The 20,127-nt window shown below is 48.5% G+C and overlaps 1 protein-coding gene across 2 annotated transcripts in view; it reads right to left on the bottom strand.

The window, feature by feature from the left end:
• Window positions 1-19,220, bottom strand: part of MEGF8 (multiple EGF like domains 8) — a 66,201-nt gene extending 46,981 nt beyond the window's left edge. For both annotated transcript variants that reach the window (XM_056846019.1, XM_056846020.1), the window contains exons 1-13: window positions 19,098-19,220; window positions 17,011-17,174; window positions 16,244-16,450; window positions 14,562-14,742; window positions 11,580-11,668; window positions 9,667-9,889; window positions 7,136-7,316; window positions 5,663-5,808; window positions 5,077-5,196; window positions 4,587-4,753; window positions 3,743-3,850; window positions 2,814-2,961; window positions 1,991-2,154 (exon numbers count right to left, since the gene is read on the bottom strand). In XM_056846019.1, coding sequence (XP_056701997.1) covers window positions 1,991-2,154; window positions 2,814-2,961; window positions 3,743-3,850; window positions 4,587-4,753; window positions 5,077-5,196; window positions 5,663-5,808; window positions 7,136-7,316; window positions 9,667-9,889; window positions 11,580-11,668; window positions 14,562-14,742; window positions 16,244-16,450; window positions 17,011-17,139 — 1,863 coding nt within the window. In that variant the 5' untranslated portion in view covers window positions 17,140-17,174; window positions 19,098-19,220. The remainder of the gene's footprint in view (window positions 1-1,990; window positions 2,155-2,813; window positions 2,962-3,742; window positions 3,851-4,586; window positions 4,754-5,076; window positions 5,197-5,662; window positions 5,809-7,135; window positions 7,317-9,666; window positions 9,890-11,579; window positions 11,669-14,561; window positions 14,743-16,243; window positions 16,451-17,010; window positions 17,175-19,097) is intronic.
• Window positions 19,221-20,127: the final 907 nt, after the last annotated feature.

The following is a 20,127-nucleotide window of genomic DNA, read 5'->3' as shown; positions in this document are numbered from 1 at the left end:
AGTGCAGCAACAATTATGAGTTAGCTGATTTTTCTGCCCCTGCCCCTTCCCCCCCTTCCCTTCCCCTATATTTCCTATCCTATCCTTTTGATCCTCTCTTTGCTGTACCCTCTCCATCCCTGATATTATTAGCCTCTAGGCCCTAGGCCGGTGGGCTCCCTGGATGGATTCGGCCTTACAGAGTTCATTGCAGCCAACCTCCTCGGTATATTTTATAGGGGCTACTAAATTAAGGTGCCTTGTATGCTTTACTGAGGCTAGTTTTAATTCTATGTAATATGTATTAATCGCTGTATTTGTAACTGTATACATTTGTTGGACGCTGCCCTGAGCCCGGCTTGGGCTAGGGAGGGCAGGGTATAAATTTAATCAATCAATCAAATCAATCAAAAGGAGGCCAACAGCCCAGCTTGGTTGGGGGGGCTCTGGTTGGGACTCAATAAACATAGTTTTTGCTGCTCTGCTTGGCGAAGATCTCCCCCCCCCCCCAAAAGAGGAAGTTCTGAGCAGCTGGCAGAGCCTGTGCATGACTGGAAGGCCACGTTCCACGTAGCAGGCAACAAATTGTGCAGCAAACAGGAACAGGGCGGGCACCCCACACAGCCCTGGTATGCTTCTGTAGGCCAGGCAGCTCACAGAACAGCTCTGCCTTGATCACTGCCAGGACTGCGAACCCTTTAGGGGGGAAAAATTCAGCAGTTTGTTAGCAGAGGAATGCCATCAGCTGCCTAACAGTGCAATTCTATGCAGAGTTACTCCAGTCTAAGCCCAATGGAATGAATGGGCTTAGACTGGAGTAACTCTTCTTAGGATTGCACTGTAAATTGTGCAAACAGTCATAGGCTCTCATCAAAGATGCAAGAAAAAGAAAATAAGGACTCTTATTCAAAATGCATTCTGATTTTAACCAGTCACAGTCTGAAGTGATGCTGAAGAAGCCCCGCCCCACCCTGGGCTCCCCGACCACCCACTTTCAAGCCTGTCTTCAAATCATAAGGTCTAGAAACCTGCTTTGGGGTTTTTTAAATTAATGGTTTATTTTAAATCAAACCCCAAACAGAAAAAAATAATTCAACAAAATATAACAATAAGAGAGGCAAGTCTACTGATAAGCATCTATAAAAGGTTTCCAAGTCTCTAACTATACGTCCATGTGCAAGTGTTGTCTGTGTACCATACGTTCAAATTATCAAGTTGTAAGGGCCTCAATCCACTGAATTACTGGAGGTGGGCATTTATTTCTTCAGGGATGCAATAGAAGGCTGCAATCCTGAAGCAGGGGGGGATCTCCTTAGGAGCCGGAGTGACCCCATGCCAGCGCCACATTGGAATAAAGTGGCAGTTACACCGGCGCAGGGAGCCACAGAGCTCCACTGGTCCTCGCCGCCAGCGCAACCACTCCGGGAACTAAATCTCGAAAGGTAACGCCCGCACCGGCATGGGGGAGGCGTTCCTGGGGCAGAGTTGCCTTTGGGAAAGCCCCCTTGAGCTGCAGTGTGGCTGCACCACCTTTTCTGGTGGCGCAGCCTGACTTTGTTCAATGGGGCATTTCCCCCTTTTATTGTTTTTAATTATTTTAAACTGCTCTCTTTCCCTTTGCGGTGACTGGGAAACCTGGACCACTGCCTAACTGCCCTCCCCCCCTTCAGGATTGGGCTGCCCGTCTTTTAGCAACTTTGAGAACTTGCTTTTAAAACAAACAGAAGCCGACATCCTCAGGACTCTGAGTTCTACATCCAAATACCATACCTTATACATTTTCTTACACCACAGGACTATAGGATAAACACAAACCTGATTCTCACACATTTAACCAGCTGTTTGGACAGCTCTCCAGACCACTGGGCATCTGGGACACCCCTGGCTTCTGCGAAGGAGGCAGCCTAGTGATGGAAGGCGTCCTTGCCCAGCAGGCTACCCTAATCGCATGCAAGCGCCCAGCACAAGGAGCATCAAGGAGCCCACAATTATGGCAATTCAACCCCCTTACCTTATCGGGCTGGGAGTCGTTGCGCGGCTGCTGGTAGGTGATAAGGTGAAGGCCAGGCAGGAAGCTCTCATGCTGGCACTGTGCCAAGGAAGTGACAAAGTAGGGCTGAGGCCCCCACCAGCCGAAAGTGCCCGATATCTTCTCCACTTGGCACCTGCCCCGCTCTGGAGAAGGGGAAACAAGGGAGGGGCATTTCACAGGCAAAGAGGGTAATCGGAGACATTGGGCCCATTCAGGCAGGAGGGCATCCTACGTCCCCCTGACAGGTGAGTGGTGGAAACCATCCTCTGCGGATCTTCTGGGAGAAGATGCCATTTTCCCTGGAAACCAGTGAGTCAACGATGGGAGGGCTCCCAGCTGGTTTCATATGACACCCCAACTCGGACTTGTGCTGGATGCTATCAGGGGTTTGTACTGGGAAAGGTCATGGCTGGAAACCGGGACTTACTGCAAGCCGCTTTGAACCACGAGGAAAAGCTGGATATAAATGTCTTAACAAACAAACAAAACAGTGGGCCTCTCTTTCTCTGTCTTTCTTTGTTCAACTCCTTTGACCTACTTTGGTCTCCAGTTTAAATCTCCAGCTCCCACCTCATTTCCAGCAACAGCCACCAAGGACCCTGGGTTGAAGACCCTTAACCACCCAAACTCAGGAATGAATTTCGGGACAGCCCTCCTGGTTTAAAGTGGCCTCTCAGGTTGCCACAAGCTTAAAGGTTGCCACAACAAAAGGAAGGAGGAGCAGAGAGAGGTGGCGACACCTCTGCAAACACTGCACGGGCTTGCGGAACTGGCACAGAACTGTCTGGTTTGGCTCACTTACCTGAGAGAGGCATGCAGGTCTCATTCTGCACACACCACCCAAAGGGTCCCGGGGCCCTGGGCAGAGAAGCATTGGTGCTGCCAAAGGCCAGGCATGACTGACAGTCAACCAAGAGGCGGGCCAACCCTAGGCAGCCAGTGTTGGGGCACTGAGGAAGGAGAAGATGCTCGTCAAGAAGCAGAACCGGAACACAAGACTTCTCGCTCTGCGGAACTGTACCAGATAATCTTCGGATTCTCAGCTCACACATGTTCTGAACACTCAGAGCCAGCAAATAAGGAAATCACTGGGAGGGAATCACTACGAGCTAAGAACCAAGGAGAAAAGCAGGAATCCCCCCCAAAAAAAAAGTGGTGTGCAGTGGTTAGAGCTTCAGACAAGGCTCAGAGACTTATGTCCAAATACCCACTCAAACTTGCTGAGCGTCCCCTGGACCCGTCACCATCTCACAGCTTAAACTATCTCAACAGAGCTATTGCGAGGATAACATTGACAGAGGAAGGGAGAAAATTACGTTGGCCATCCTGAGATCTCGGAAGAAAGCAACGGGGCTAGAAATACATTGATCTGCAATAGTGAAAGAGCCCGGCCGACATATCAAAGCACCCTGCCCTTATCAAGACCCTTCACATACAGAAATTCTGCTCCAAAGAAAAGGTGCATTCTGCAACCTGCAAACATCACACACGTTTGTGTATAACCTACTCTGCTTATCCTGTTCGTTGCCGACTAAACCGTCATTCTCGTGTTACCCCCTTAAGGAGGTTCCAACAAGCCGCTTCTTGATTTCGGGAATCTGGTCGGGGGTCCTGTTTGGGATGCCCTTTGCCAGACCACTGCATGACCCTCCTTGGACAAGAGGATTCATCTGCCCGCCACCCATTTATGGAAAGGCAGGCCCCTCCCAGCCCCCCCACGGGACCACTCACGATGCTGCGGGGCTGGGTGCTCTGGCAGACATTCATGCACCAGGCGCATTCGGGATCCTTAGCGCAGGTGCTTTTCTCTCTGTACATGGAACAGTAATCCAGATGGTACTGGGGCAGGAAAAGAGAAAGAAAGGGGGGGAGGAAAAGGCCTGGTGACGTGTGTCAGGAAAGGCACCCTGTAGCCTGCCCTACAGAATGCACACAGGACGGATGCTCTAGATCTGCTTAGAGTTCCACTTGCCCTTTTCCATGCAATACAGCAACACCCAGATGCTGAGATCAGTTTGCACGACCCGTGCTTTGTCACCCTTTTGTTAGGCGGCAATGCACACCAGGGCCTTCTCAGTGGTGGAACCAAGGCGGGGCATCACCCCCCACTCCCCCCCTTACTGCAGTAATTTTAATACCGTGTAAGCCGCCATGAGGGGATTGCAGTGAAAGTCCAGATAGGGGTCCCCAACCTCTTTGAGGCTACGGGCACCTTTGGAATCCTGACAAGGCATGGTGGGCACACCACAAAGTGGCTCCCACCAGATGGCAGCTGCAGCTCACCTTCAGCTACACAGTTAAGATCCTTGGGCCATAGTGGCAGCTGCTGCGAAAGCAACATTTTAAAAAACTGCACAGCCAGTCAAAACGCCAGTGAGTAATCAGAAGCCTTGCTGGGCAAAAGACCCACCACACCCCGCCCACTTTCTAAAACTTGGAGGTCACCAGGAAAGGTGTCAGCAGGTGTCATCGTGCCCACGGGCACCGTGTTGGGGATCCCTGGTCTTGATGATCAGCTCTTAACTCTCAGAAGCACAGGTAGGCACAGGGGAGGGAGGGTGGAGGTGTCCCTTACCATTAGAGATGGCACCTGGAAGACGAAGGTGGGCACCTTGTAAGCCAACAAGTCACCCCGCGGCACCCCACTGTAGCCTCCGGCGACAAGCAGCACGGTCCCGTTCATCACAGCCGCTATGTGGGAGTAGCGGCCTCGCGCCTGGCCTCGAGCCTTGGCCTCACGCTCTGGTGGGGAGAGAGAGGGAACAGGTTGAAGCCAGGCAGCTGGGTTAAGGGGGCCAGCACCAGGCTTCACAAGGGAGAGAGCCGTTCTGGGGGGGGGGGCATTCAACAGGTGCAGGTTTTCCCTTCCTTGTGATGGAAGAAGCTGCACCTGTGGGAATTCTCCCTTCCTCAGCGCTCGTAAAGAAACAGAAGTCCTGCCCTAGATGGAGCAGAGAGACCCCGGAGCCACTGAATTCCCAGCACTACCAAGGCCCCTGCTGTAAACCCGAGTGCATGGCCCACTTGCAAGGACAGCACTTCCTGAAATCGGATTGTGCCCTCACCCTGGGGGATCTGGTGCGCCAGCTCATGGCTGGAGACCCACTGATGGCAGCCCAAGTGGTAGAAGAAGATCTCGTCCTCATAGCATTTCTCCTCGTGGTAATGGATGTGCACGTTCCCCCCTGGAGGAGCGGAGGGAAAAGAACAGCATGAAGACAGTTCTGCAAAATACCCAGAAACTTCCAAGCTCTCATTCCCATCTTCCAGCCCCATATTTGTTCTCCTAGTGGAGGAGAGAAACAGAAATCTGGGGAGGAAATGCAAATATTGCAAAATATTAACCTACCAATCTCTTGTTTATACTATGGTTGCCACTTTTCTGCACTGGCCCTGTGCCTATGCGTAAGAAATATAATAATAAATAATAATAAGCATCAATCACTATTTGCAACAGGCAAGGCAAAGAGAGAATTCTGCTTCATCGAGTCGCCATTTGCTGATTAAATGCACAGTAAAAGGGCCAGAAGAAAAAATCAACCTTAAATTGATTTTAAAAAATAGGCTTTAGAACACAGCAAGAAGTTTTCCATTCTTTTTGAACCAGACTCTAAGTTGAGCCAGAGGGCAAGGAAACACAATGGCACTCACCATACACTACCATGTAGTTGCCTATTACTGTGGCCGAATGGAAAGCACGCTCCCGAGGGCCCCGGTGCGAATCTTTGGCGCGCAATGTGCTCCAGTAGCGCAGGTCCACGTGAAAGAGATCGGTGGTGTTAACTCGCACACTGAACCTAAGAGGAGGAGGGGGAGGAGTTGGTTTCCATACCCCGATTTTCTCTACCTTTTTAAAGAGACTCAAACCGGCTTACTCTCCTTCCCCTCCCCACAACAGACACCTTGTGAGGTGGGTGGGGCTGAGAGAGTTCAGAGAGAGCTTGACTAGCCCAAGGTAACCCAGCAGGCTTTATGTGTAGGAGTCGGGAAACCAACCCGGTTCTCCAGGTTAGAGTCCACCGCTCTTAACCACTACATCATGCAGGAACGGGGAAAGGGAGGCTATTCCTCCCATGCCTGATTCACATTTTGGTTTTGTCCTTGGTGTTGGTTTTTACCTTTACCTTTAAAGCCCTACATGGCTTGGGACCAGGGTAGGGCTGTCAATTCGGTTCGGTCCGAACTGAAAATCAACCGAATTTCCCGATTCGGTGATTTTCTGTTCGGACGGATCCGAACACAAAACTGGCGGGCAACCGGGGGGGCCGAATTCAGCGAGTTCGGGAGTTCACGAATAAATTCGGCCAATTCGGCCCCCCTTCAGGGGAGCCCGCTGAAAGGCGCGGGCTGCCCTTTAAACTGATCTGAGCCTCCCAGCTGGGAGGCGCAGATGAGTTTAAATGACAGCCCGTGCCTCTCCAGCGGAGCCCGCTGAAGGGGGGCGGGCTGCCCTTTAAACTGATCTGCGTCTCCCAGCTGGGAGGCTCAGATCAGTTTAAAGGGCCCCCGCGCGCCTTCAGGGAATCCCTGAAGGCGCGCTTCGGCCGAATTTTCCCCCGAACTCCGGATCCCCCCGAATTACCGGGGTCCGAAGCGGGGGAGTTCGGACTTCGGCACGTACCGAACCCACAAGGGTCAAATTCGTCCGAATCCGAACTGTACCGAATTTTTTTTTTTTTGACAGCCCTAGACCAGGGTATCTGAAGGACCATCTTCTCCCATACATTCCTATCTTGGGAATTATGATAGTATGGAGAGGGGCCTCCTGACTATCCCACCAATCAGAGAAGCTTGCCTGGTGAGCACATGAGAGAGGGACTTTTTGGTGGCAGCCCTACGATCATGGAATAACCTCCCCAGGGATATGCAACGGGCCCCTTCACTTTCAATCTTTAGGAGGCAGTTGAAGACAGTTTTGTTACGGATTGAATTTGATTAATTTTAGGTTTTTTTCTTGGCAGTCCTGAGATTTTTTAATTGTGGTCTTTTAGAGGTTTTTTTTTTAATAATCATTTTATTTACATTGGAAGCTGCCTTGAGTTCCGCAGCATAGAAAGGTGGCTAATAAATGTTTTAAATAAATAAATTCCCACCATCACTTGTTTCTCCCAGTTCCTTCCTTACCGGGCAGTGGAAGGCCGGTGACCGCCATAAACCAAGAGAGTGCGGGAGGCAGGATGGAACACCATGGAATGCCCCGCAGCTGCGGGTGCCTTGCCACCCGAGGGCACCACCAGTTCCCAGAGCCACATCCGAAGATGGAAACGGTACATCTGAGAGGAGAAGACATCCACCGAGGTGCGCCCTGGCCAAAGGAGGAAGAAATGAGGCTCAGCAGGCCGGGATGTTTCCACAGCCGTTCCAAGCACCGCAAGTGAGACGCAGTGCCAAGAACATTTTAATGTAACTACTGAGACTGCATTGCGAAGGGAGACGTGCAGGGAGAGGGTCATTTTTCTATCCCAGGGCCCCACTTTTCCTACACAAAATCACTTCCTGGAAGTCACAGGCAATAAAAGCGCCTTGGCACAGGGTGATTCTCGGCAGGAAAAGAGCGTGAGGGAAAAGGCCTTTATAATTTATTTGTTTATTTCGATTTCTATCCCAACCTCACTCCGCAGCCAAGGCCAAGCTCAGGGCAGCTAACAACACAACATTCAATACAATGAAATAAATACAATAAAATTACCATATAGGAAATAAAAGGCAGTTGAACAGGTCCATCGAACATCGAATTCAACAAAACAGATAAATGGCACTTGTAACTGAGGCATGCAGACCACTGCAGGTCTGAAAGGACAGTCAGCCCCCCCCACCCCCCATATTTTAGTTGGTAACAGTGAAGAAGAGGGGGGGAAGGAGTGAGCGGCCAGCACTGATGGAAAACCGGAGCTGCCCTCAACTATAGGCCTGGAGGAAGACCTCCGTTTTACAGGCCCTGTGGAATTCTTTAAGGTCCCGCAGAGCCCTGGTCTCATTGGGGAGGGAGCGCCACCAGGCCGGGGCCCTCGTGGAGGACAGCCGGATACTCGTCGGGCCTGGGACCACCAGGAGATTGTTATTAACCAAACGTCATGTTCTTGGGAGGGATAGGCAGGATAGGCAGATTTACAAAAAACCTCCCTGCCCCTTAGCAACCTGCATTTTATAAAGACAAAAAATTAGCCCTGATTGTGGAACTGCACATAACTTGGTGTTCCAGTCATTAAAAAGTTATTTCTTCTTTATAATTTTGTCCACACAACTTACTAACCGGCACTGAATTTGGACTCGTGCAACGCCGAGTCTAAAAATAAAAGCCAAAACACAGAAAATGCCTCTGGCTCATGAGGAAACCAAGCTTCTGTCCTGCCCAGCGCTCGGCAATAGGCGCATTTCTCCATTCAGAAGACGCTTCCTTTGGGGCCCAATCCCTGATCAACCAGCCTTGTCCCCCCCGGGCGAAAACAGTCACCTCATCTGGAGAGAAAGGTGCAACTCTGCCCAAAATGGATTGGGGCTGGAGTACTTGAAGGACTGTCCCCTCCTGTCCTGTCCAGCCCCTGCCCCCAGTTCTGTGAAGCCCCCAGTTAAAGGGCTAATCCCAAACCCAGCTCTCTGTGCCCCCTGCCTACAGAAGGGAAGGGAGTGGTAACCAGGGACAGGGCTTTTTCAGTGGTGGCACCTTGCCTTCGGAAGGCCTTCCCTCTTAAGGCAAGGGTTACAGGGTCTACAGGGTTACCAATACCAGGTTTGGACCTCGGTAGGGTATAATGCCATACTGCCCACCTTCCAAAACAGCCATTTTCTCCAGGAAAAGTGGAATAAGGGTTTTGCATAAATAAATAATCAATAAATAAGTGATCTCTGTAGTCTGGAGATTAGTTGTAATTCCAGGAGATCTCCAGCCCCCCTGGGAGGTTGGCAACCCCAGCTGTCCACCTCCAGGTGTGGCCTGGAGCTCAACAGGAGTTTCCACTAATCACCAGATGACAAAGATCAGCTCACCTGAAAGAAATGGCACTTTCAGAGGGTGGACTCTAGGGCAGGGGTGTCAAACATAAGGCCCACAGGCTGGATCCGGCATCTTGAAAGCTCTTATCCGGCCAAGCCAAGGCAGCCACCTCCCCTCTCGATCTGGGCTGGCGAGGCCTGGCCCAGCCCAAGGGACATTTATGTCATATCCAGCCCTCGTAACAAATGAGTTTGACACCCCTGCTCTAGGGCATCACATCCCTGCTGAGCTCCCTCCCTTCCTCAAACTCCACCTTCCCCAGGCTCTGCCCCCAAATCTCCCTGCATTCCTCATTGGAGGCTCACCTGGCACCCACCATATTGTGCTTCATGTGCCCAACGAAGACATTTCTCTTTACCCAGGCATTTAACTGAAATACTCCATCTTTTTAGCTGTTTTTGTATTCCACCTCAGGCCTGAGAGCTGCTTTATAAAGATCAGGTCAGGCTTCTGAATGTGGGTTTTATGGCATGATAATTTTATGATAGTTGTTTTTATGATTTTTTTTAATTTAGTTTTTTGTGGGGGGTATTTGCTTTTACTTTGTGAATAGCCTCAAGTGGGTCTCTGGAGAGGCGGCATGCCTATTTTGCAAAAAAAATAAAAGTAGCCGCTCAGCATTCTCCTCAAACAAATCTGCCTGTTTCCCCCCATAACTCACCTCCGAAGACATACAGCCATTCGTCTACCACAGCAGAAGCATGGCCGGCCAGTCCAGGGGGTGCTGAAGACCAGGTGGTGTTAGCAGGCAGCAGCTCCTGCCAGCGCCCCTCTCGTGGGTGGTACATCCAGATGTCATCGGCTAGTGAGCCACTGGCCAACTCACCCCCAAAGAGAACCAGGAAGCCATCCCAAGCCACGGCAGTGTGGGAGTGACGTGCAGACTGCAAAGAGAGAAGGAACGGAAGTGAAGTGGGCCAGAACAGGAAGCTCAATGTCTCTCTTCTTCGCAGCCATTTCACACCTTCTGCAGATTCAAAGTAGGGTTGCCAATCTCCAGGCAGGCCTGGAGTTCTCCTGGAATTATAATGGATCTCCAGGTTTCTGAAATCTGTTCCCCTGGAGGAAGCGGCAGTTTGGACTTCCCTGCTGAGTTCCCTCCTAAAATGCCTCTCCTTCCCAGCCCCCTCCCCAGTCTCTAGGAATTTCCCAAGACGGAGTTTGCCACCCTACTGCAAACCCAGATTAACCATCATGGATGAACACACTCCACAGGGCACAGCGCACAGCTCAAGCTCTGGGACAAATGTGCCCAGGTTACGCACGCATGTCCTCGTCACACGTTACATTCTTCAAGGAATGCTGTCAAGACAAAAAAGCCATCTTGTCTATTTAGCATCCACTGTGTAACTTTCCATCAGAGGCCTGGTGGATCACAACTGCAGGTGTTCGCTATCTGTGAGGCTTCCTCAAGGTTCTTTCCCAGAGCCCAGCTAATCAGCTCATGAGAACCATCTGAGTAAGGAGATGGGAGGGGGTGCTTGCTCACCACCCCCTGGGGACAGAGATCCAGCTTGAACAGGCCCGAGACACCCAGAAGGTTCCAGCCAGACACCCCTGTGATTGGATGGTAAATGTCACCTGTTACTGGCTAGCTTTTCCATAAGTTTCAGTATCCAGAAGTTAGCTTGCCCCTTCCTGTATCATCTTTGCTTCTGGTTAAGCTGTTGCTCAGAAGCATGCTTTGCCAATACACCTCATGCCTTAATTACCAGCTTCACTATGAAACATCTTTAAGTAAGTATTTAGGTCTTTCAGGGAAGGAAAAGAAGAAATAGTGGGGATGGGGAAAATGAGATTCCCTCCCCCACACACAAGTCCTTGAGGGTTCCCACTTGTATATCATAGTTTTTGCCAATGGAGAAACAGAAGAAAATAAAAGTTGAAGATAGAAAACAATTTTTGTAATAAAAAGAAAATCCATTATTTGGACACAGTCTCATACATTCACAATTGGACCAGCTGTGTATTTGGACAATGGGTTAAATATTGTAGCACTGAAAACAGTGAGCTGTTTAACAGTGTGATCTTCATCATACATACAATAGCATATCTTTGTGGACAAAATTTAAACAATGAATATATCTTTGAAAATATGTTGCATATGTGTTCAGCATACAGAGGAATTATTTAATGCTGTTGGGTTTTATGCAAGACAATCTTCATACTGCACATTTTGAGTAATTCCTTGCCTTAAAAAGCACTTCACTCATTCTAAAAGAAAAAAAAATCATACAATTTTTTTACATTGGTCCTCAAAACTTCGTTTTTCAAAAAAATCAGTTTTTCCTTCCTATACTTATGATGCATATATGCAGCATTATCAGATTTCTTATTTTGTTGTATACAGCCACTGAACTTGTAACTTGTGTTTCTAAACCTTTTGCTTAATTTTATATTCAATAAAGCATTTTTTCTATTATTAGTGAGCTTACCAGTCCAAACCCTCAGTTGCGTTACCAGGAAAGAAACAGGGGCCCTGTTTCTACAAATGCTTCCAACATCTCGAACGTGGGCCCATCGCTAAGTCACAGGCAAAATGGCTCTCAGAAACGGTGGAAAGGGGATACTTACAGGGGAGGGGCTGAGAACTCGCTGATGCCAGATGTTGGTAGTGAAGTTATAGAAGACGAGGTCACCCAGGGCTGTGTTTAGATCCAGACCTAATGCAGAGGAAGCAAAAATGTCATTCAGGACTTCAGCCGGCGAAGACTTCTGGGATAGACCAGCTTGTCCCACGAACGGCCATCTTTGAATCTGCCACTGCACACCCAATCGTGGTCACCATGTTCTCTTATGAGGTAAAATTTATGGAAATGTTTATGTTGGGGGTGGGGCTCAGTTTTTTAATGGAAATATCAGCAGAAAAAGACATTTTTCTGCAAAATTTTCTTTCTTATCACATCTTATTTTACTGCTTCAATAACATTTATAATCTATAATAAACTACAATTTATTTAGCATATAAAATTATACTATTTGGCATATTTAATGAATTTAGAAGCATAAAAGTCCTACTAATATAGAAGCAAACACACCAGGTCTGCAGAAAAATCTGAAATATAAAAAAGAATTAAATTGAGTGGTTAAAAAACCCCAAAATTATAAAAGCAACACCTGTAGCTTTAAAAAACAGAAGCCCTCAGTGGCAGCTGCTAGACAACCACAGCATTCTAGGCTTGATTTCTGCCAGTAACAAGCAGGGAGAGGGCACTTCCAGGGCTGTTTTGGCCTTTGAGAGAGGACTAATTGAGGCCAGACCTGGCAGCAACCACTAGGTGACATGATACCACCCGACTGCTTGACTCACCTAGGCCTGGCTGCTTGCTAGTGTTCAACAACAGCCCACCCTATTAAAACCAACATTGTGTAGTGGTTAGAGCTTCAGAATAGGGTCTGGGAGACCCAGGATTAAATCACCAGTCTGCCATGGAAGCTCACTAGCTGATGCTGAGCTTGTCACATGCTTTCAGCCTAACCTACCTCACAGGGTTGTTGTGAGGCTAAAAAGGAGGCCAGGAATGTAAGCTGCTTTGGTCCCCACTGTGAAGAAAGGCAGGGTATAAATGAAGTAAATAATAAATATTGCTGATAGTGAGAGGCAGATAAAAGGTACGTTGGTGATTGGCTCAGAAGGAGGAAATGAGGCAGGGGAAGTGGAGAGGATTTGGGGGTTACTAGGAGGAGGAAAAGTGGAAACAATGTGGGGAGGGGGATACAGGGGGAAATGATGTGTCCTCCACCCACAAGTCCTTGAGGGTTCCCTACCATGCAAGTGGGCCTGGCCCAGTGGCCAGCACTACACAACTGTGCTAAAGTTTTCCTAATTAGAGGCTACTGTGTGGGGAGGGAAAGCTGAAGACAGAGGGGCAGATAAAGATAGGTCGGCTGTTAGGTGGGAAGGAGAGAAGGAAGCAGGAAAATGGGAGAGGTTATGGGGTCTTTCAGGGAAGGAAAATAGTGGGAGAGGGGGAAATGAGATCCCCCCCCCAAAAAAAAGTCCTTGCAAGTTTTCACTTGTATATCATAGTTTCTGCCAATGGAGAGACAGAAAAAAATAAAAGTTGAAAATAGAAAACAACTTTTGTAATAAAAAAGGAAATCCATTATTTGGACAGCTGCATACATTCACAATCGGACTAGCTGCGCATTTGGACAATAAGTTAAACTTCGTAGGACTGAAAACAGTGAACTTTTTAATAGTGTGTTATTATCATACGTATTATCATACTACCCACTGAGAATTATCATACGTATGTTAGGATATTATTTGCAGACAAAATTTAAATGATATATATTGAAAATATGTTGTGTTATGTGTGCAGCATATACAGGAATTATCTAATACTGTTGGGTTTTAAGCAAGAGATCCTTCATACTGGACATTTTGAGTAACTCCTCACCTTAAAAAGCACTTCACTCGTTCTAAAAGAAAAAAAATCATACAATTTTTTGCCAATAGTCCTCAAAACTTCCAGTTTTTTTAAACACGGTTTTGTCTTCCTATATCTACTTATGATGCATATATGCTGCATTATCAGAAAAACTAGCAGTTGGGGCTTGGATAGCAGCCATTAAGAGCTGTTGGGAAATGCTGGCGGAGGGGGGCGGGAGAAGCAGAAGCAGATCCACAGAGCTTCCAGATTTGTCTGTTGCGGGGAGGGGGAGGTGATTGTCAGCCAGTTTGATTCTTCCTTAAGTGGTAGAGAAAGTCAGCATATAAAAACCAACTCTTCCTCTTCTCCACTTCCACTCTTCCTGTGCCCTAGATGCCACTTCCAAGGGGTCCCAACTTGGCCACCCGCATATAATGTCACAAACTAAAAACCAAAACTTAAGATCAAAAGAATCAGCAGGTTGTTCATAAACATTCAAAGCGTGGGTGGGAAATCGTGTGTTTGAAAGGTTTCTTGTCGAAGAGCGGGGAGACAATCTCCCTGATTCCTTGCACACAGCAAACTAGTACAGGTTAGAAATCTTCACCCTAACCCGCTAGCTTTGTACATGCATGGTGCTTTTCCTCCTTAATTATTTTATTTCTTTAGGAAAGGTATATACATCCTCTCCAGGAGAGGAACATTCAATGGGAGGAGCATTCAGTTGTTCTGTCCCATAGAATGAAATGGTTCAACCTAGCAAGAATCATCGAATCAGTTGGAAGGCGCCATTCAGGCCATCTAGTCCACGGGAGTTGAAATCATTTGCTACGAGGGCCGGATATGACATAAATGTCACGTGGTGGGGGCTGAGCCATGCCTTGCCAGCCCAGATTGAGAGTGGAGGGGGTGTCTGCCTCGTTTGGCTCGTGAGCTGGATAAGAGCTCTCGAGGGACTGGATCCGGCCATCGGGCCTTATGTTTGACACCTCTGATCTAGTCCAACCCCCCTGCTCAGTGCAGGATCAGCCCAGAGCATCCCTCACAAGTGTTCACCCAGCTGCTGAGTCACACCTATCTGTGTCTCCGGCACATGCTTTTCAGATCTCAGGAACAAGAATGTCTTTCTGCAGTCCCCTTCCATCCACCCACTCTAAAACAGAACAGGGTGACTTCTGACCTCCAAAGATATACAGTCCTCCGGTAGAAGATAGGAAAGTGCCGGCTGCAGCCGTGCGGGGTCGGAAGCTGGGATCTCCAGCGCTCACATTGTACCACTTGCCGGCTCCTTGGTTCTCACTCAGTGCCAAGTCACAGGCCTGCCCCACAAAGCCCGGCTCACACTGGCAGCGCCCCGAGTCCTGTGAGGGGGCATAAAGAGAAACGGGCTGATGGAGCCAGAGTAAAGAAGCTTTTTATCAAGGTGTAATCTCCCAGCCAAGGAAACTCCACCCAGAAATTCCACCCTTAAAATACAGCATGAAGGCTCAAAAAACTTCTACAGCTTTTAGCATTTTGCATTCAGATGATGAATATAGATCGGGGTACACAACATGGTGCTCACGGTGCTCATGACATCTGCTGACACCTTTCCTGGCACCCGTTAAATGTTTACAGAAAGTAGGAGGCAACAGGTAAGGCTTTTGCCCAGCAGGGATTCTGATCCGCCACTGGAGATTTGATTGACTGTGCAGCTGCCACCAGAGCACAAGGATCTTCACTGTGGGACTGAAAGTAAGCTACGACAGCCATTTTGTGGTGGCCATTTTGTGGCTGTGCCCGCCACCGTGTCAGAATTTCAAAGGTGCCCACAGGCTCAAGAAGGCTGGGGATCCCTGATGTGGATGCTCAACTCCAGGAAGTCTCAAAGGAGTGTAGCAGCACCAACTGCCACAGCCCTGGCTGGCCAAGTTTTCAACCGAAGGAGAATGAAGGACCGGCAGACTGGGCTCTGACCCCAGACTTGATCCCAAGCAAGCTGACAGGGGAGACAAAAAAGGGCCCTGTGCCCCAGTAAAACTTTACAACACTGAATAAACTCTCACATCAACTAGAAGTTCCACGAATTTACTGAAAAACACAGGTGTCACATTGTAACTACATAGGCTGTGAAGGCATGCTTCAAAAGGGGTCAACGCTTTTGACTAGCAAAAATATATATGCAAAAATCACAGAAACTAGGTCGGGATAATTATTACAGAATTTCAAACTTCCTTGACAGAGAATTTAGGTTCTTCGGATGCAGATTTTAAAATTATTTAGCATAGAAGACACACAGCTCTGGAAGTTCAGGACAGATGGGGTTGGCCAGGTCCTCCTAGCTACCAGTGGGGGATGGGGGGAATTTAATGGCAATAAACTGAGGCCCAGGTCTCTGTCGCCTGCGACGTGTCGACGCCACTTCCAGCTCGCAGTGGAAGTGATGTCATCATATTACTGGTGACATGGGAAAGTTCTGGTATTTGGGCAAAAATTCTATGATAGAGGCTGTTTTTACAATAGAGTTTTTGCCCAAATACCACAGCGTCCATGTGTCACCGGCGACGTGATGTCCCTTCCAGTGAGAACCAGAAATGACATTGCCATGTCGCCAACAACTGAGGCTTAGGCCTCAGTTTGCTGCTGGTAAGTCCCCCTGCCCGCCGACTGAACAGCCCCAGGGGGAGGGCCCCCCAAAGTGGGGGATTCCCCCGCCCCTGGTGGAGGTCTGGCAACCCTAGGGAGGGAGGCTATGGGATTAAGACAACAGGAAGCCTGCATCCAGGTGGGTGGGGAATGCCCATTTGGCTAAAAATGCCCGTTTGGCTAAAAAGACCCCTTATGGGACAGAAACAGTGAGGAGTTAAGGGTAAAAAGTCTTACCTGGCTGCAAGTCCCATGGTTCTGACAATAGGTGGCACAGCCGGGCATCGAACAGTCTTTGCCTCCCCAATCTTGAAAACAGGTGCAGTGCCCATCGTTGTCGCAGGTCCCGTGCCCTGAGCAGCCCATTGGGCACAGCGAGACAGCATAGGTGGCGTTGAAGCCCAACAGGTTGTAGTTGGCATCGCTGAACAGATGTAGCAGCATCTGCCAAAGGGGAAGGGGTTATGAGTGGGTCAAGGGAAGGGCACCAGGACAGCCCCAGCAAGGCTGCCATGACTTAAATCCATAAGCGGCAGCCCCATTCCAAGCAAAACTAATGAATCAGATGCTTTCTTGCTACGATGTGCAGCACGTGACAGCGCACCGGGTTAGGGGAGGCACAAGGCTATCACAGTGACTATCAACCAATGCAGCTTTTACAAATATTTTTATCAAGTGGCCTTGTTTACTGTAGAAAACCAGCAACCTACTAGAGGATGAGCATAGAGGCCACATACACATTGTGTGCTTGGCTTAAGCATCTAGCTAGAACCCCAGCCAAGGCCTCCTATAACTGTACAGCTGTTAATCACTGTAAACTGGAGGATGCTGAATTTAAATCAGATTATTATTCTCGTCAGATGTGAAGAACTGGTCCAAATCAATTTAAATCCAGCATCTTCTGGTTTCCTCCAGAGGAAATGGAACGGTTCTAGATTGGCGCTACTGGTCAAAACACAACACAACTTCCCATCCTTGAGTATGCCCACCTCTAGGGTCAGTACCTTGCCAGAGGTCGCCTCAATGGTGGGGGGCAGAGTACTGCCACTGAGACTGGCCAGCAGGGGGCTGCTGGGGGAATCTCCGTTATAAATGAAGAGGTAGTCGTAGGTACATTCCGTGTCCATGAACATGAAGGTCAAAAGGATGCGGTAGCTGCTGCTTGGAGCTGAGCAGGATAGAAAAGAGGGTTACTGAAGTAGCTCCAGAAAGGCAGCCTTCTAAATGAGCTTGAACCCATTCCACCAGCCCTCCGTCATTCTCCAAATCCTGCAAGTCCCCCATTTCCAATCAGGGAAGACACGGGTGTCTTACAGGAGAATCAAAATTGGAAAGAGGTGGTGCATGTCTACCAGCTGGGTGATAGGAAGAAATTCGACAGATGGAACTCCCCATTTCTGAGAAAACCCACATCTGTGAATTTCTTTCCATCATGTCACTGTGAGAGCATGGGACCTCTTTCAGGAAACCAAGACAGCAATGCTCAGTGCATGATTTTCCATCCCCATGACCCCAGAGCACACAAACATGTAAATACTGCACACAGGGACAACATTCAGTGTTAACAATTCTTTAACAGCCCAGAAGAGACTTGTCTTACTGGCTCAGCCCAGCTACCACTAGATTTTTGGAAGCACTACAACAAAGTACAGTGACGATGGGCCACTCCCTGTTTTGTTTGCTGGTATTCACAGATTTCTTGCTTCTGTATAGGGAGGTTCCATTCTTAGATCACTTAGATCACCCCATTCTTAGATCACTAATGTTCAGTTTTAAACCTATCCATTATGAATTCATCTCATCCTTTTAAAAGTTAGCAGCTGCCATCACATTTTGCAGGAGTGAATATTTCATTCTGCTAAAGATGTATTCACTTGGGTTTCCATCCTGCCCTCTCCCTGAAGTCTTAGGAATGAAAGCAATTAGTAAACAAAACAAAAAAAATCAAATTATCTGAGAAGGGAAGGCTTGTTTGTTTAAAGGTCAGCCTCACTGTTCCCAGAAAAATGTTTGCTGAACAGAAATACCATTCATTACTTCTGCCCTGACCTGGATGGTCCATACTAGCCCAATCTCATCATATCTTGGAAGCTAAGCAGGATTAGCCCTGGTTAGAACTTGGATGGGAGACCACCAAGGAAGTCCAGGGTTGCTACACGGAGGCAGACAAGGCAGGCAATGGCATGAAAATCATGTTTGTATCTCGAATGCCCTCTCTGCCACGGGGTTGCCATAAGTTGGCTGTGACTTGACGGCACTTTCCACCACAGCATTACTTCCAGCAGAGAGCTAAGCTCGTGTCTGGTGGACCCTTCTGCAAAAGTCTTGCTGTGTGCTCACTGGACACAGCCCTAATGCCCCTCCCAGAGGCTGACGATGGTACTTAGGATGGGAAAAAGCAACAAAGGTGATCACAGAGGCATAAGAGAGTTTATAGATAAACTCCGAGGGTACCCACTTTTGTTTGACCCGTGCCACCTTAAAGACGAAAGTATTTGTATTCTAGCATAAACTCTCCCGGACTAGAGCCCACTTCACCAGATGCATACCTCATCCTTCACATTCATCCAAGTGGGCCTGAATCCACCGAAGACTTTACTACAATAAAAACCTGCCAGTCTTTGAAGTGCCCCAAGCCCACCATTTGTTTGTAAAGAGCAGGGGTCCCCAAGGGACCTACCCCTTTTGAATCTACCCCTTTTGAATTCTGACACAGCAGGGGGGGCTCAGCCACAAAATGGCTGCTGCAGCTCACCGTCAATCCCACAGTGAACATCCTTCTGCCAAAGGAGCAGCTGCTGCCAAAGCAATGTTTTTAAAAATCTGCACAGCCAATAAAATCTCCAACGGCCAATCAGAAGCTTGCTAAGCAAAAGCTTCACCTGGCCCATCTCACTTTCTAAAGACACTTACAGAGCACCAGGAAAGGTGTTGCTGGGTGCTATGGTGCCCATAGGCACCATGTTGGGGCTCCTGGTGTAGAGAATAAACAAGGTTTGAGAAAAAGTCAGGAGCCAGTTAGGAGCCTCTTTGCTTGAATGGCAGATCCCCAAAGGGACGAGACTCTCCCAGTCCCTTCCAAAGGGCTCACCTTCCACCAGCCACTCACAGTTCCCATTGACAGAGTAATTGCCCGGCCCATCGGTGACGTATCCGGAAGCGTTGTGAAGCACTTGGCGCTCCCCCTTGCAGTCTCCCCCGCTGGCTCGACGAACCCCACATGGGAGTAGCAGCAGCATCACCAGCCGCGCCAGGCAGCCCGCCGCTCGGGGGTCCATGCTGGGACTCGGATCTCTGAGACAAACCAGGCTGCCAAGTCAGCACCCTTCAGAAGACGGGTAGGCAAACATCATAGTCCAGCCTAGAAGAATAGATAAGGACTTGGGTTAGGACACTAGAGTTTTGCCAGGAAGAAACAGAGGGAAATTATTCAATAAGGTGATCCCTTCTTCCCATAACCTGAGTCCTGGCTCAGCCCAGGACCTATTTTGAATGCCAGACAGACGCACTGGAACTAGGTCTCTCTCTCTCTCTCTCTCTTTTTTATATGCCTATATCTGACCAGGCCCTGACCAAGCTAGTCCGATCTCATCAGATCTTGGATGCTAAGCAGGATCAGCTGCCGTTAGTACTTGGATGGGAGATCACTAAGGGTTACTACACAGAGCCAAGCAATGGCAAACCACCTCTGAATGCCTTGAAAACCCTACAGGGTCACAATGAGTTGGCTGTAACTTGACAGCAAATAACAACAAGAAATTGGTGACCTTAGAATTGGGCAGGTGAGAGGAGGCTTGAATAAAACATGTCTTTCCAGAGAAAACTATTCTGGGAGAAGGTGAATACCAAGGGCACAAACCTTCACAAGTAGAAAGAATATTTTTCAGTTTACCCTTTTTTGTTGGCTTTAGGCCATCCATACCAGTTGCTTAAGACTGTCGGTCCTTTGAAATGCAATCGGTGAAACCACCTGAAGCCCGCAGAACGGAGTCAGGTGCAATTGTAACAGAGGCACCCATTTTCTTCTGTAACTACCATTTGTCAATAGGATTTTTTTTTGCCTATGCTGCTATTGCATCCACCAAAAACATCAGTGAAAAAACAAAAAGTATTTGGTTTAT

This window comes from Euleptes europaea, chromosome 3, assembly GCF_029931775.1.
Source record: "Euleptes europaea isolate rEulEur1 chromosome 3, rEulEur1.hap1, whole genome shotgun sequence".
Lineage (NCBI taxonomy): Eukaryota > Metazoa > Chordata > Lepidosauria > Squamata > Sphaerodactylidae > Euleptes > Euleptes europaea.
The sequence above is the reverse complement of the archived record's forward strand: the minus strand, read 5'-3'. Positions and strand labels throughout refer to the sequence as shown.